The 17,227-nt window shown below is 45.2% G+C and overlaps 1 protein-coding gene across 1 annotated transcript in view; it reads right to left on the bottom strand.

Moving 5' to 3' along the window:
- Positions 1-14,963: 14,963 nt before the first annotated feature.
- DMBT1 (deleted in malignant brain tumors 1) overlaps positions 14,964-17,227 on the bottom strand; it is a 66,920-nt gene continuing 64,656 nt past the window's right edge. Inside the window, exons 29-30 of the mRNA XM_021714782.1 lie at positions 16,417-16,688; positions 14,964-15,115 (exon numbers count right to left, since the gene is read on the bottom strand). Coding sequence (XP_021570457.1) covers positions 14,964-15,115; positions 16,417-16,688 — 424 coding nt within the window. The remainder of the gene's footprint in view (positions 15,116-16,416; positions 16,689-17,227) is intronic.

The raw sequence follows: 17,227 nt of genomic DNA, 5'->3' as shown, positions 1-17,227 counted from the left end.
GACCAGGGATGGGTGGGGAGGATGCCAGGGGTGGCAGGTAGAGAGGCCAGGGGCAGGTGTGAGAGGTGAGGAGCACACTGCCGGCTGAGTCCTGCTTGAGGATGTCCACTCCCGTCCCCTGACCACCCGTTCTGAGGAGGGGTCGGAGGGAGGGCACGCCCGGATCCGTCGGAGAGTCGCGAGAACTTCTGCATGTGTTGGGTCCACCTAAAACATAAAACACAATGTTAACTTTATGTTTTTTGGTTTGTTTGGGTTTTTTTGAGTCGGAGTCTCCCTCTGTCGCCCAGACTGGAGGGCTGTGGCCGCTCCCGGCCACCGCAGCCTCGACCTGTTGGCCTCCGGCCATCCTTCCGCCTCAGCCTTCCGAGTAGCCGGAATGACAGGCGCGCGCTACCACGCCCGGCTCATTTTTTGATTTTATTGTAGAGATGAGGTCTGGCTGCCCAGGCGGGTCTCGAACGCGCGGGCTCAGGCCGTCCACTCACCTCAGCCTCCCAAAGGCGCGGGATTGCAGGCTGAGCCACCGAGCCCGGCTAAAGGTTAACCTTAAAAAGAGCTCTTCCCGGCCTCAGCCAGCACCACAAGGGGACCGGCAGTGACGCAGCGCGCGACCCCCGCACCTGCCTGCGCGCGCCACGTGAGGAAGAGCCTGCCTCTCCTCCCCCAGGAGAGGAGGGGCTTCGCGGAGACCAGAGCAAGGAGGAGTCCTCAGGGCGCAGGAGTGAAAGTGGTCGGACTGGGAGCCCGAGCTGACAGAGTGAGCCCCGCGCAGCAGCGAGAAGCAGCTAAGCGGGGCCGGGCTGTTGCCTTCAGCCACACCGGGACATCGGACCCCAAAGAAACCTGGAGAGCCGCAACGCAGCCGACAGAGGGTTCCCGGGAAGACTCGCGCTGCGGGGTCCTTTGAGTTGGGACATCTCACTCGCTTCATCCAAGAACGCAGCTGCCGCGACCTGGCACTGCGGGACTGACATCACCTAGGGGTCCCTGCCAGAGGGTTCCGGGGGAAGCTCACCTTCTGTGACCTCTGAGGACTCGGGTCAAGTTGCAGGTCATGGCCAGCCAGCCCAAGGAGTTATAAGTCCGAGGAATTGATGCCCATCCCACAGGGTGCCTCAAGGAGACATGATTGGAGTTCGGGAAGATCTGGTAAAAACCAAGAATGGCGAGCTGAGCATCATGCCCCGTGAAACCGCACTCCAGTGAGTGGGCTCAGGTGTGCTGCCTCATCCTCATTTTAGTCTCAAAGACAAGGAGACACAACATTATTAGAAACTTGGACTTGATCCTGAATGACGTCCCGAGAAAGAAATGTGTCATCTGTTCTACCATCATCACATGTAAGAGAAGCTTCCGGATAAGTTGGGATTTCTGTATATTAAAGAGAGGGCCGTGGCCAAGCCTTTCACGTGCTACAAGCTGGACATGAATTTATGTGTGAGAATTGCTCCTAAACTCTAATATGCTGGCTAGTGGCATTGACCAGATGTATGAAGTTGGAATGAGTCATCAGTGACAGAACCAGGTCGCCATCTCCTGAGTGCCCATCTTTCTCAGAGCCCTCTCTACTTTGCTCTATTCAAAAGTGAAGGCACAGAATGAGGCTCTCAAGCTGCTTGGGGTGTGAAGGGATTATGGCGGGGCTTCTGTAGGGCAAATCCACCTGTGTGAGAACATCTCGATGGATGGCCTGAGTACCTGTGCCTACATTTATTGTACCTGTCACATACCAAGACCCACATGGCTCGGTCCCAGGTCAGTTTGTGGTAAAAATACCACAGAAGCAGCTCCTATAGAAAACAGGCTGGTGGTTTCCCAAGAGGGTACGTAGAAAGTTTTCGTATGGCCCAGCAATTCCACTAGAGCTATACTCAAGAAAAATGAAAACATAAGACCACATAAAAATTTGTATATGAATTTTCATAGCAGCATTGTTCGTAATAGCCACCACATGGAAGCATCCCAAATGTCCACCGACTGATGAATAATAAAATATGGTATAGACATGCAATGGAGTGCTGTTCTACCATAAAAGAAATGGTAGCCACATTACCTACCAAGAATTGTCACTGATTTATACAACAACCAGGACTTCATGAATATCCATTTTCCTGAACTCTAACCAACCCTGGATTTTACCAAATCTTTTAATATGATTTGTTGATCAAATATGTTAGACACAAAACCAATATTTTTTATGTGTGTTTCCTCAGCTCCCAGTGGGCTGGCATCTTTTCAAGGCCTCTGGTCCAGCACTGGCAGCTCTTTTGCAAATGCCCATGCATGTCCTCAGGCCAATCTTTCCTGCATCATTCTTCTTCTTATGGGTCATAGAGGCCATCTTTGTCCTTTTCAACCCATAACTTTATTGTCACAGGCCCTAATGGGTTCACAGTGTAAAGGAGTTTTCCAACTCAGCTAGAACAGGGTGACACTGCTGGGCTAAAAGCCACCAAATCACTCAGAGCATCCCAGCTGAGAAATGGAGGGAAAAGTGAAGTTGATAAGCTTTCTCCCTGCTCCGAATTCAGTGCTAAAACTATTATAGTCTTAAGCCTTCAGGAGTTTGCTAATGTAACTGCAATACTTTCTCACAGTTCTTCTTCCTCCTCTTACTCCAGATACCCTGTTCAATTACTCTCATTCACTCCACTCCTGCACTTGAACTGGGGAGAGAACAATAGTCTTCACATTTTGATGTAAGTGCCCACATGCAGCTAATGCTGGAACCCATGGAGGGAATTTGGTCCTTCCTCTTGTATCCCAGCCATGTATCCTGTCATGGGCTCCAGCATGTAGGACAGCTGTGCTCCCCCAGGTAGTCCCCAGCATAGGTGTCTTAGGTATCTCAGATCACCATGTCTTCTTGGAAGAAATATTTGGCTCAACTCCAGCTTCTGAGGATTTGTGTCTATGGGGTCTTTGTTCCTTCAGGTCATACCTAGTTTCCAAGTGGCCCTAAGAAAACTTGTATTTGTCCACTAGATATGATCTTTCTTTATTGCTTGCTACATGGAATTTCTTCCTTCTACTTCTCTAGGAGATGTTGGTAATTCTCTGCACCATGTTCAAAGATCCCTCTGACTGACTGCCATCCACAGCCTCAGAACCGTCCAACTAGTCTCCTCTCCAATATTTCAGGATCTGTCATCATTCACCTTACCAGCACACTTGCTTTTATTTTACCAGGAACTGTTTAAGGGTCTGATATGCATTTTGTAAGTTGCCTCTCCAGGATGATTTCTCTCTTTTTTCATAAATCCTAAACTTTACCTACATATGTATTTTCACTCCATGTGCATAATGTGCCTTGGGACCCAGGGACCCCAGACCCAGCTCTGAGAACTGACTTGACTTACCAGTTCTCACTATCTGGGTTAGCAAATGTACTGTGTTGTATCTCACTGCTTACATTCAAATAACCCTATTTGCATAATGATAGCCGAAACCACAAGAATTGTTATCCAGGCAATTTAGATATGCCACAGAGAAGCCCTTTAAGTGCTTTCTTTAAGTGAAAAGATGAAATTTCTCAACTTTAAGGAAAGAAAAAAAAAATGTATACTGGTGTTGCTAAGATCTCAGTACAATAAGATATTTTAAAAGAACAAGAGAAACCATGTTTATGTAACTTTTATTACAGTATTTTTATATTGTTCTATTTTATTGTTTTTGTTAATCTTTGGTTGTGTCTGATTTATAAGTTGAACTTTATCACAGGTATGTGTGTACAGAAAAAACATAGTATATATAGGGCTCAGTACCATCTGCAGTTTTACTCATCCACTGGGGTCTTAAAGTGTATCCCTTATGGATAAGAGGGATTACTGTATTTGTCCTTGTTATTGAAGCCAAACTGAGACGGAGTTTCTGTTACAAAAAGCTGAAAATATCCTAATCTTTACAATGTCCCGTGAATAGAAAAAATGAAGCATTTGCCTTTTAAGAGAGTCCTAGAACAAGAACAGTGAAGCATCTGTTAGACACCACCCTCCCCACCCCACCACCACCCCCTGCCACCCTCAGCTGACCAGATATGCTGTGACTGTTCACTCTAAGAGATACTAAAGTCCCTGGACATGTGGTTATAAAAAAAACTTCCAGGTCCCTCTAACAAGTGTTAAGATCAGCTTCTCACAGGTTCTGAAGTATATGTGCATATCTGCTACTTCTGTTTAGTACTTCACCAAAATCTCCAAAACCTAAAGTTGTCATAAAATACAACCAATGAATATCAAAAATAATCAGACAGAAATATGCAAAATATTATGCTCAAAAAAAGCAACCATATTGAAGGCTTACATAAAATACTTCTTAATTATTTTTCTTTTTTTTTTTTTGAGTTGGAGTCTCACTCTGTTGCCCAGGCTGGAGAGCAGTGACACGCTCACGGCCACCAGCAATCCTTCCGCCTCAGCCTTCCAAGTAGCAGGAACTACAAGAACTACACCTGGCTCTTAATGGCTTTTCTAATCCTAAACTCTATGGACTGGGCTTTTAAAAATCAAACCATGAAAACCAAGGACATAGCTAGAATCAGTGGACTATGTGTTGCTAACTGCATCTGCAATTTCATATTCACACTTATTGCTTATACTGTAAATTAATTATTCACAATAATTATTGCTCATCTTTGGTACAAAATTGGAACCTTTAAATTAAACAGACCCAGAAAGTTCCAAAGACTTTATTTTCAATGAAAATTTCCAAATTCCTACATGGATTAAATGATGCTCTGGTTGCACACTTCTTTTTATTTTGTATTCTGTGGTAATTGCCATCAGAGAGATTAAGCACAGAAGACTTAAAATCTAAAGATTACCAAAATGCATCACTGAATTTCACTCTATTCCAAATAGGCCCATTACTTACCATTTGGTAGCTATTCTTCCTAGGGAGGAATATAGCTTTTAGCTTTTAAGTTAGCCATTATCTTGAAATCATTTTCATTCACAGCTTTCAATAATTCAACTCATCCCTCATATCAGGGATTGTTTCAGTCATTTCAACATGGAGAGCATAAGATATTCTTTCCTGCTAGGAGGGGAACTTTTTTCTACTCAAACCTGAAACACTTTCAAGGAAGAAGATTATTGCTTTTAAAGCCTTCCTGTTTTCAAAATAATGGTAGTATTCATTGCTCCTACTGTGGGAGGAAAATGTTAGCCAATTATATTTTCATCCTAGTGATAACTGATTCATAACTATCAAAGGTAAACATTATAATTTTAGAAACTACTTCCTACAGAAGAAAAAGGAACATCAACCTGTTCCCACATTACCCCTTATATTCCAGTTGATTGTACACACACACACAAATGTAGAACTTAAAAAAAACCATTATTACAGTTCTCCAGGCTTGCACAACTCAAGTCTATATGCTAACTAAATAACTGATTTGTTTAAAGAAAAAAAATTAAAGACAAAGGGAGAGGTGTTATTAGCAAGATGGCAGAATAGAATATCCCCAGCTCTCACTTTCTCGCAAAAACAATTTAGCGACCACTGATCAACACATATGCCTTTATGGAAGCTTCATGACCCAGGTAAGAGGTTGTGATGCCCCATTGGAACCCAAGACCAAGAAAAGTTGCCTTTAGAAAGGTGGCCTGTGCCCCAGTAACAGGCTAGCCACCAAAGATTCATTCCTAGATGAAAAAGCATCCTCATCTTCCTGTAGAATTAGCTCTAGCCCTGATGTCCAGAGTTACCACAACTGCAGACATGGAAGAAGTCCCATGATCCAGTGCTAAACCTGCTTGACTGCATTCTGGAGACAGTTCATCTGTCTGGAACTCAGCATAAGATATTTTCCTGCCAAAAATAGTCTTCAAAGATCAGAAGAGGTTACTTCTCCTCCAAATGAACAGATACCAATGTAAGGCTGCAAGGTTCATAAAGAATCAGGTAAACATGACCTACCAAAGAAAACTAATCAAGTCCAGTAAGCAGCTCTAAAGAAATGGAAATCCATTAGCTACTTGATGAAGAATTTAAATAATTATCTTTTAAAAGTTCATGTATAAGAACAGATAAGTGATAAATGAAATCTTAAAAATCACAATGAATAAAGTTATAAATTCATTTTAAAAATAGAAACCATAAAAAAAGAGAACCAAACAGAAATTCTAGAGTTGAAGAATATAATGACTGAACTGAAAAGCCCAGTAGAGATCTTCAATAGCAGACTCAATAACACGGAATAAAGAATCAGTGAATGCAAAGACTTTTTATTTGAAATCATCTGGTTAGATGAACAAAAAGAAAAAATTGAAAAAAAGGTAAGAAAGTCTGTCGGATTTATATGACACCATCAAGTGAACCAATAGATTCATTATGAGAATTCCAGATGCAAAAGAAAGGGGGAGGGGGGAGAAAAGAAAAGAATATCTAATGAAGTAATGGTTGAAAACTTTTGAAATCTAGGAAAGGAAATTGACATCCAGATGTACAAATCTCAAAGATTCCCAATAGGTTGAATACTGAAAGGTTTGCACTGAGACGCAGTATAAAATTTTCAGTAGTCAAAGACAGAGAAAATTTTGAATTCAACAAGGGAAAGGTGATTTGTCACATAAAAAAGATCTTCCTTTAAGACTATGAGTAGCTCCCTCCATCCCCTGGCAGTGACCCATTACTGTCAATCTCTGTCATGTAGTATTATGACAAATGTTCAGGGTCCACTCGTGAGTGAAAACATGTGGTACTCAGTTATTTGTTTCTGTGATAGATTACTGAGTATGTTGGACTTCAAATCCATCCAAGTTGCTATGAAGTCCATAATTTTGTCCTTGTTTATAGCTGTGTAATATTCCATCATGTATATGTACCACATTTGTTTTATCCAGTCCACTTTCAATGAGTGTTAATGTTACAAGAAATGGTATTAAGATGAAGTTGCATGCTGAATTATTTTTCCATAAAATAAAACTGTACATTTCCAAGAAAAAAAGTCTATGAGTGGATTTCTGAGCAGAAACTTTGTAGACCAGGAGCGAGAGAAATGAAAATATATTCAAAGTACTAAAAGAAAAAAAATCTGTCAATAATATTTTAAGTCCCCTTCCCCCAAAAAAACTATCCTTTAAGAATGAGGAAAAATAAAGACTTTCTCAAAAAATGCTAAAGACTACTTGGAAGACTGAGGTGGAAGGATCGCCAGAGCCCAGCAGGTCGAGGCTGTGGTGGCCAGGAGCAGCCACTGCCCTCCAGTCTGGGTGACAGAGTGAGACTCCAACTAAAAAAAAAAAAAGAAGTGCTAAAGAGAGTTATTCAAGTTGAATTAAAAAGGCACAACGCAAAAACACAAAAAACATAAGGACAAACATAAAATAGAGTAAAACCATAACATGGCATGTAAGTCACTTTTAATGCTAGTATATAATTAGAAGGCAAAAATAGTCAGAAGAACCATAACCATGCAAATGTAATGATAGAAACATAATAGAGATAGAAGTCAAATCCTACATCAACTTTTTAAGTGTGTGGTACTTGAAGACATTTTCCAATTGTTACCGATTGGACTCTCTAAGTTTCAAAGGTTGAAAGCCTAACTTCAAGGACCTCAGAATGTGACTAAATTTAGAGATAGGCTCTTTAAAAAGATAGTTAAGATTAAATGAGGTCATTAAATTGGCCCTAATCCAATATGCCTAGTGTCCTTACAAGAAGATAGATTAGGATACAGATACATACAGAGGGAAGACCATGTGAAGACACTTGAGGAAGACAGTCATCTATAAGCCAAGGAGTAAGGACCCAGAAGAAATCAATTCTGTCAGTATTTTGACTTTAGACATCTAGCCTTTAGAACTGTGAGAAAATACGTTTTTGTTATTTAATAACAAAATGCACTCATTCACCCCTGAAGTTCATACACACATATACATATACACACAGGCACACTTGTCAGAGACCGGTTCCGACCGAGGGAGGGTTGGGCCCGCACCGGAGAGTCAAGATGGCGAGAAGAGACCACTCGGAGGCAGTTCTTCTGGGATCAGTCTGATCAGGACTGAGACCAAATTTTATTCGGACTCCTTCCAACTTATATACCATTTTCTATACCCTCCAGCAGTGCGATAATCACTTGCTGGGGGCATACAAATTCCATGCATATCGCGCTTTACAAACTATGCATCACAAGACCATCACGAGACTTGCAAGTTCCAAGCAAACAATTACAATGCATGACGTGCTTCACAAAACTTACATTAAAATCACAGGTGCACAATTTCAATACAGATTGTTCAAAGTGTTTTCCATAATGTTCAATAAATCATTCATATTATACTCTTTGTTCTAAACCCTGATTAATACAAAAACTTTCTAAGTTAACTCTAGGTTCAACCCAAGTTCACTGACTCCTAATATTTTTAATGATTAATATTATCAACTTAACACTATACTATAATCTATAAGTTTACTTAAATGACTTAATTTTTATTTATTCCATTAACCTATTATGATTCAACATAGTGCCCTGTAATTCTATAACAATTAATTCAAAACTTATTCTTGAACTACAAAACCTTACCATGACTTACATGAGTTTCATATATCTAAACTTTAATTTTTATGTAATCTGATGATTGAACTTTAATACTATGCTATAACTTATTAAGCTAATATCTTATCATTAATTCTTGCATAAATCTTATGGTAGTTGTCATACTCTTGAACAAGGAAATGTATGGTTGCCATGACGATGGCCATGGGCTGGAGCAAACAGAGTTTTGGTATTTAACGAAACTAGAAAAAATGTTCTGCCTGGCTAGAGGCAGGGCGATAAAACTATTATGGTAATTTAGTTTCTAATCTTAACTCTAGGGGAGACTGCTTTCGGGAACAAGAGCTGATTAACCAGTCTACCAGGAAATAGAAGTTAAAAAATATCTTAAGAAGAAATACAGCTTAGAAAGACAAAGAAACACAAAATAATTCTGCTGTGCAACTTTCCATCAGGTGTATTGAGATTTACTTATAAGTTTTACTGCCACGTATGCACACTGATCACTAATCACACGCCAATATTATAGGTATAACTGATATCCTATGTCAGAGGCGATCTTCCAGATGGGCCTTTACAGGCCTCAGCCATGTAGCTATAGATGTTGGCTCCCAACACACACTCATAGACACACTAAGGCCCAAGTGCTTTTGTAATTTAAGTCTTGATCCAGCCTTAAATGAAACTTTAGATATTCTCACCTATCTGGATTTATGTCCCTGGGGACCAAAACCAGTAAAGTGACCCAGACACTAACCTGAGTCAAGGGTGGTCTCCAAACTTTTTTATATGGGTGAGCAAAGCAGGTCAGATGCACACTTGGATGCTGCCCATTTATCCCAGACTCCTTCCAGCCTGCTGCACTTGGTGATTACGAGAGCACTTGAACCTCTTCTCCCCTGTAGACTGTCCCCAGAGTCTAGGGCATTCCATTCAGTTACCCAAGACTGTTTGGGACTGAGGGCATTCCAGGACTTGGGACATTCAGTGCTAAAACTGGAAAAATTCCAGGAAAATAAGATTGAATTGACCCCCCATCAGAGTTCTGGGGGGTAATATAAATAAAAATATTTATATTAAAAAAAGTGATCAAGAGAGAGGAGAAGAAACAGAGATTTGATTGACCAAGTGGTCCTCCTATACAATAAGAGTCAACTGGGCCCCCCGCCAAGCCTAACAAGAAAGGCTTCTACAGAAATTCTTTAGGTCCAAACTTCTAGTAATTTCTTAATCCCTTTCACCAACTTCACTTCTTTCCCTACAGTACACAGAAGGCATCCTTCTGGGAGAAGGTGACATGTCAGGACAATGTCCTGAGAGGTTTCAGATCCTGTGTCCCTTGCGAGCTTATTCATAATTTTCCACCTACTCTAACCCTCCAACTCAGCAAGAGGAGTCTGAGCTTGGCACTACCCTAGGGCCCTCAGGCCAACCCTTGGCCCTTCAGCATTTACCAACTTAAGAGAGGACAAGTATTAAGAAGCAAAGTCTCTCCACCTTTGTCACTGGCAGCCTTACATATAGAAGGCTACAGTAGGTGCAAGAAGTGGGGGCAAGTTGGTTGAGGAGAGATTCTAATGCCATCAGAGCACAGGAACGACTAGGTGGCTATCTTCCCACTCAAAGCCACCTTGACCATGAAGAGCTCCCTAGTAGGCTATGAATGAGAATGGAGCAAATTTTGAAAATATCCACCCCTTCTATGGTCACTGCTAGCTCTGTATTAATCTTAGACCTCAACTGAGTGAGTCACAACTGAGCACACTGGCCTACTGTGCCTTGGCCTCTCCTTCGTCCTTCTGAGCTGCTACCTCAGGTTGAGGCCTCCAGGTGCCCCAGGCCATCAGTGCCCCCACAGTGTTGAAACTTCACTCAGGGTTGAAGCCTCAGCCGCTGAAAGATACTGTTGCACAAATGTTTGCCCCTGATTTGGCAGGGCTACTGCTCCTCACTGCACAGCATGGGCAAAAAATACAGGCTCTCAGACACGCACACATAGAGAGTTCCAGGGAAAATGGAGCTGTCACCTAGAGGTGGATTCAGGCCAGAGATCCAAAGTTGGGGCTAAGGGGTGTCTGACGTCTGCATGACTATGAGGGGCAAGAAAAGAAATTTGTTGCTTTTGAAATAATATAGGCTATTTTATTTTGCTTGGGTGGAGGGAGATGAGGCAGGGTTCTCATGTGATACATCAATAGCTCCCACCACCTGACTCTCCATCCTGGACCTGGTCCTAACCTGCACCTGGGCAACTGACCCATCTTCAGGGGCCCAGAGTAGGCCCAGCACTACACCTACTGCTCACCAGGGCTTAGCATGGGCTCTGCCCTCATCAGAGCCTGTGGGAGCTTGCCAAGGCATCTCCTTGTCCAGGTAGCTTTAGATTCCACATCTACTGAAATACAGGTGCTTTTCAAAAAAATGCAATGCCAATGGAGGAAGCTTTAACATAGTGGCAGATGGATGAAGATTTTTGCCAAGCTCTTCTGGTGATTTGTCCCTTTCTGGGCAAACTGTGGGCAGTGGGGTATTGGGAAATCTTCACCAACAGGCTTTAGGGAGGGGCAGCCTCCCTTGCAGCATGAATTTCATAATGTAAATCCTCCCTCCATGGGCATTTTAAAAAATAGGCTATTTTATTTTGAGAATTGGGGGTTTCAATTTGTCACCGAGGCTGGAATGCAGTGGCACAATCATAGCTCACTGCAGCCTCGACCTCCTGGGCTCAGGCTATCTTTCTGCCCCAGCCTCCTGAGTAGTTTGTACTATAGACATGTGTGCCACCATGCTTGACTAACTTTTTTTATTATTTATAGAGATGAGGTCTCGCTTCCTATGTCTGGGCTGATTTTGGACCCCTGGGCTCAAGCAATCCTCCCACCTTGGCCTCCCAAAGTGCTAGGATTACGGGCCTGAACCCCCATGCCCCCTACCATGGCTATTTTATGCCAGCAATATGACCTCGATGCCCACGGAGCTGGGGAGAGGCAGGCAGTCACTCAGCAGTGGATGGCATTTCCACCAGAGACCATGCGATGGTGGAACAGAGATAATAGAAAAATACAGTCAAATAACGAGGAGGTGATGAGTTTTGGTATTTATTTCTTTTGTTCTTATAATTTATTTAACTGTAAATCTCTATCATTTAATTTTTCAGATAATGACTGTTTGACTAGCTTGCAACACTTCTGAAAACACAGCATTCCATAGTCACAGGCTTCCCCAAGAGGATCTTCTTCCTCCAATCAGAGCACAGCTGGGCTGGGCTGCCTTTCCAAGCCCACATGCATGACACCACATGTCCCAAGTCAATACAGTCCATGGGGAGGAGACTCTGAGGTCAAACTCTTTGTCTCCTGGAGCAAATGACTATGCGCTGAGGCTGTCCCTGATAAGCACATGCAGGAAGCCACCCCACTGCCATCACCTGTCTAGAAGGGAGCCTCTGCTCTAACACAACCTCATGCCAGCCACTGCAGGGATTCTGGAGCCAAAGACAGGGCTGTAGGTCACGAGATCTCAAGGGGCTCCTGGATAGCAGACTTCAGCCTGTGGTAGGCACCAGGCAGAGAGTGGAACGACTGGCAACTGTGTTGTCAGAAACTAGATCAGATTCTGTCCTCTTAAGTAAAGAAAGGGGGCGGTGGCAGGCTTTCACAAGAATCCTTCCTAGAGCTGAAAATCCTGGAATGGCTTCCTGTAATGGACAACTCCTGGCACCCAAAAGAAACAGAGTAACAACCTCATCAACAAGGGTACCTGCAAAATGAATATTTGTATGCCTAACCCTGAACTCTACCCCACATCTTTAAAATTTAAAAATTAAAAAGACAAAAAAGATTATCATACCTGACCCTGGACTGTACTCCACATTTTTACAATTAAAAAAATTAAAATTAAAATTAAAAAGGTCAAGACCAATCAGGAACCAAGGTGGGGACACAGCGCCCTCTGGCCTCTGAGGTGGGATGGCAGGAGGATGGTGGGCAGGGATGCTGGTGTGCGTGGAAGTGGCTGGAGGGCTGGCTTTATCCCCACAAGGACACAGGAGACGGCTCAAAAAAAGTGCCGTAGGACCTGGCCTTGTGTTCTCCTGGACCCTTTGGCAGTGTCTGGGTGTCAGTCACTCCACTGAGTGTGGGACCTGGGGCAGAGTCACTGGCGGCTAAGCAGGTCCTGAAGATGCAGGGAGCCTACCCCAGGGAAAGTGAACAGTCTCACCAGGCCCAGCTGGGGTGTGGGTGTGGTAGAGATGGCTCCACATGCTGGTGAACTCCTCCTTTTGCACCTGGTTCCACACCCCACGCAGGAGCTGCAGGCAAGTGTGTGTCAGATGCAGTTCTCTGTGCAAACACAATGTGAGACCAGGCCTCCAGAGCTCATGGTGCCCTGGGGCCGATGGAACAGGGAGGGAGGAGGGAAACCTGGCCCCAGGAGTCAGCAACCCCGGCTCAAATCCCAGCACCGCCACTCATTGCCCCAAATCCTGTGTTCGGTGTGTGCCTTCTCACCTCTCTGAGTCTCAGTCTCCATCCCTGCCAGGTGAGAATGATGATATGTGGCCAGAGAGGTGTCAGGAGGATTAGATTCCACAACACATCCAAGGTGCCCAGCAGGTAGGAGATGCTTACTCAGAGCTTTCTCCACGGCATGTTCTCATGGATGGCAGGGGTTGGGACCATGTGAATTTGCAAAAATTAGGCTCTTTAGGTAAGTTATATTTTGAGGTGATGGTTTGAAACTTTAAAGTGGAAAAATGGGTCTTTGGAGACCATTTGGGCAAGCCTGCTGGGCCTTCTGCCCCAGTGATCCCCATCTTCACAGCAAGGACCCATAGTGTCCACTGCACCTTCTCACGTATGGGCACAAACCGGATCCTTTCCAGAGGAATTTTAGGAGCCTAAACCAGCAGTTCTCGATCTTAGAACAACCTGGAGCTTTCGCATCACCGTTGCCCAGGCCCACACCATGAAGATTCTGATCCATCTGCTCCTCTGATATATTTCTCAACCCTGCGTGCCTCTCCCAGATTGTTGCTTCTTTGGCATCTGCGCAGATCCATTTCTGGGGTAGGGCCTGCATTCCATTGCTTTGTCATTTCATTTCAAGGCAGACTCTCCACCACAAGGTAACCCTCAAGGCTTTCCTCCACAGGCCCAGCCTGGGAGGGAAAGGGTAAGTGTGGAGGTGATGGCAAGGAGAATGGAAACCTGAAAGAGACAGTTCTGGGGCCCACAGCTTCTTTGACCCCTGGTAGGGCTCAGGGGCTCTCCTTGCATCTCATGGATAGTGAAGGCATCTCACTGCAGCTGGTGGTGGACAGCTCTCGGTCAGCCCTTTCAAAGCCAGCAGTTGTGCTGGGTCTCTGTTGGTATTCCTTGTGCCTTAATCTTGGGGTCTCCCCTGCAGCTGCTGCCCTTCTGGAGTCTTACCCAGCTCAAGTCACACATCTGGAGTCAGAGTTGTCTTATCTGTCCCCTCCTGGGGACAGGGGTCCTGAGCCTGGCTCCACAGGGCAAACATTGGCATTGTCAGGACAACACACAAACACTTGCATTCCTTCAAAACCTGAGCTAGGGACCCCAGGTCCAGCTTCTCTCCTATTTTCTGGCAAGTTCACTGCCTCCTTGGGACACACCTCACCCCTTTGTTCTTCTGAGCTCCTTGGGTCACCTGCCAATCCCCTTCTCCCTGGAGACCTCATGCAAACAAAGCTCCTATCCTAAGGGCGCTGGGGGGTTTGCTTCCTTCCCTGGTCCCTCTGAGCCCACAGTTCTGGATATAGATGTCAAAAACCAAAAGAAGCAGAACCGTGGAAGAATGGAGGCAGCCATCTTTACTTTTAAATCGCAGGTACTAAAAGTTATGATGCAGTTAGCATACTTGTCTTCTCTAGCCTTCATCCCACTTACCTTGCTTTGAGAAGAACCAAAACATGCCAAGAACATTGGGAAGACACTCTAACTGCCCTTTATCATTCTGGCCAACATCCTGCTCCACCTGTTGCTTAATTTAAAGGGATCCAGTACTTGGGTGAGTCGTGGAAACACCGGCCAGGCTGACACTTGCTCTGAAAAACGTTCTTTATTCATCTTGCTCTACCATAAGGTAAGGCTGAGATTTGTGCTACAGGTCTAAGAAGCTAATTTATAAGCAATTCTATCTAGAGAAAGCTCTGTTGCGCTAGTATTTGACCCACAGTTGCAGGCAAGACTTTGGACACTGGCACCTGTCTACCTTTGGCATTTTGCCCCAGCACAGAGCTTGTGGATCTGGAAAAAGCCCGGCACCACCTTTCTTCACTCAACCTCAATCTGCCCCCATGTACCTCTGTGCTGGGATAAACAGAGTTCAAGTGCTGCTGGCTGCCAAGCTCTGCATCCTCATTTCTTCCATCCCCTCTCGGGTGCCTAGGCACATAGGGCTAATGTCCAAGTGCCTCCTCCTGGCATCACACCTTGGAGCTCAGAGGCTGGCCACTGGTGCTGCATGTCCTCTTCCCCAGCGTGAAGACTACCCCAGCCAGGAAGACCCCAGCAGAGATGGCAGCCCTGTGATAGCTACCCTGGGAGCTGACCGGCTCTATGTTAGCCACTGACAGATCTGGGAAGGAGAGGAGATGGCAGTAACAGAGTTGGGACTGGGACAATGTCAAGTGGAGAAGGAGAGGGAGACAAGTAACCAGAACGCTTTGGTGGGAAGAAAAAAAAAATGGGAGTGGAAAGTGCTAAATGGGAGACTGAGGCTGGACCCCAATAGGCAGCTGAGTGTCAGACTAGAGAGATTTCACATTTCTTGTCAGTCAAGGGGAGTCAGGGAAGGTTTTTGAGCAAGAACTCAGAGCCTGGCTTTGGAAGAATAAATCTGCCCTGAGGCTGAGAAGGAAGGGAGGAGAGAGTTGGGTGTTTTAAAGAGAAGGGAGAGGAGAGATATGAGTACCCGTCTCCATGGGGCTTTTTGCCCCACCGCCCCGACCCACTGTCCTGCTCTCCTTGCCTGGGCTTGCTTTGCAGGTGCCATGCAGGAGACTGACTCTGAACTGCGCCTCCTCCCTCTAGAGTGAAAGTTTCTCTAGGGCAGGAATTTTAACCTTTATCCATGTATTCATTTGCCTCCTGGCACATACCAGGCCTTCAGTAAATATGCATTGAATGAATGTGTGAGGAAAGAGTCTGGAATCAGGTGGACGTGGAGACGCCAGAATGAAAGGCACAAGGAGCGAGAGCTGTCAAGATGCCCCCATGGGTAACGCCCTGACTGAGGGGAGGGTTTATGATCATGGCTGCTGCCCCACCCACCCCAATACCACAGCCACCACATCTGATGACCTGGCACCAGCCTGGGCCAAAAACCCTGGGATTCACTCTCCACACCCAAAGCGACCCAGCAAAGCAGACGGTCCACTCCCTGTTCTAGATGAGGAATATGCAATGGCTTGTGTCGGGCCGAACCCTGCCAGTAGTTAGACAAATCCATGCAGCCTGCTTCCCCGGGGTCTCATCCAGGCACCGATTTCAAAATTCACAGTTACAGCTTATTGCTTTTATCATTGTGAGGAATAATGTTATCACTAATGGGTGACAATAACAATGGCAACCAAGACTACCGTTCACCAAGCACCCACCCAATGACTCGTACCAGGCAGAGGCTGAGGCAGTTTGACATCGCTTTATATAGCCCTCTTGGCAGTGCTAAGAGGTGTTAGCATTTTCACTTTTCAGACGAGAAACATAGTTTCAGAACCCAAAGGAGAAAGGTGTCAGGTCCTTGACTGCCAAGGTCGGAAATGTCTTGACCATGTGCTCAGTTTGAGTTGGAACATGACACCATCAGAAACATCCCAAGTCCCCGAGAGTCACAGGCCTGGCCTCAGTGGGCAGTGGAGTCTTAGGACAACCACCTACGGAGGCTCCTCTTCTTGGCATGGGGGGTCTGCAGCCGAATGGGCCCCAGGACGACGTCCACCTTTTCCTGGTAGGAGCCTACATCCCTCTTGGATCTCACCACGCAACCTCTGTAGCACCAGGAAGAGTAATCGTACGCCCGGCACACCACCATTTTGCATTGCAGGTACACAGAGGGGAAGCGGTTCAAGAAGTGGAAGGAATTGAACTTGAAGCGGGCAATGTGAGGAGATGGCTGGAAGTAGGTTTGGTAGGTGTCATCCCTCACGCACCTGGAAGAGAAAAGCAACCCATTGACTGTCACCAGAGTGTCATTTTCTTCATGAGTCAATTGCACCAGGCAAGGAACCCCACAGCCCATCCTCACTGTTGCTCTCCTGCATACCTCACTCTCCTTCCCTCAGGACATGAGCATCAGACACTCACTGTCAGATGTGCAGACAAGCCCTGACAGCTCTGAGACATCACTGGCATCTTTAGGCAGCATATCCCCCCAGGGCTTTCCCAATGAATAAATGGGCCCCAGATTGCACAGCTGGTCAATCCCACAATGACCAGCTGCTCAATGGGCCTAAGTAAGCCAGATGAGTTGGGAAAGTAGCTCAAGTTTGGTGCCCAGGAACAAGGCCCAGAGACAGGGCAGAAAAGGAAATGACTTTTCCTTCTCTTTCCTAGTCCCTGGGCCAGGTAAGGTGATATTCAGCTATACTCTTGATAGCTTTGATGTCCCCTGCCCTTTCTGGACGTCCCTCACCTGCCATCTTTGTGCACATTCCTAGAGGACTACCTGCTTCACCTGCTCTGTGCTCAG

The sequence above is a fragment of the Carlito syrichta genome, unplaced genomic scaffold (genome assembly GCF_000164805.1).
Source record: "Carlito syrichta isolate Samal-C Ts95f unplaced genomic scaffold, Tarsius_syrichta-2.0.1 Scaffold305772, whole genome shotgun sequence".
Lineage (NCBI taxonomy): Eukaryota > Metazoa > Chordata > Mammalia > Primates > Tarsiidae > Carlito > Carlito syrichta.
Note: the sequence above shows the minus strand (reverse complement) of the source record. Positions and strands in the feature narration are given on the sequence as shown.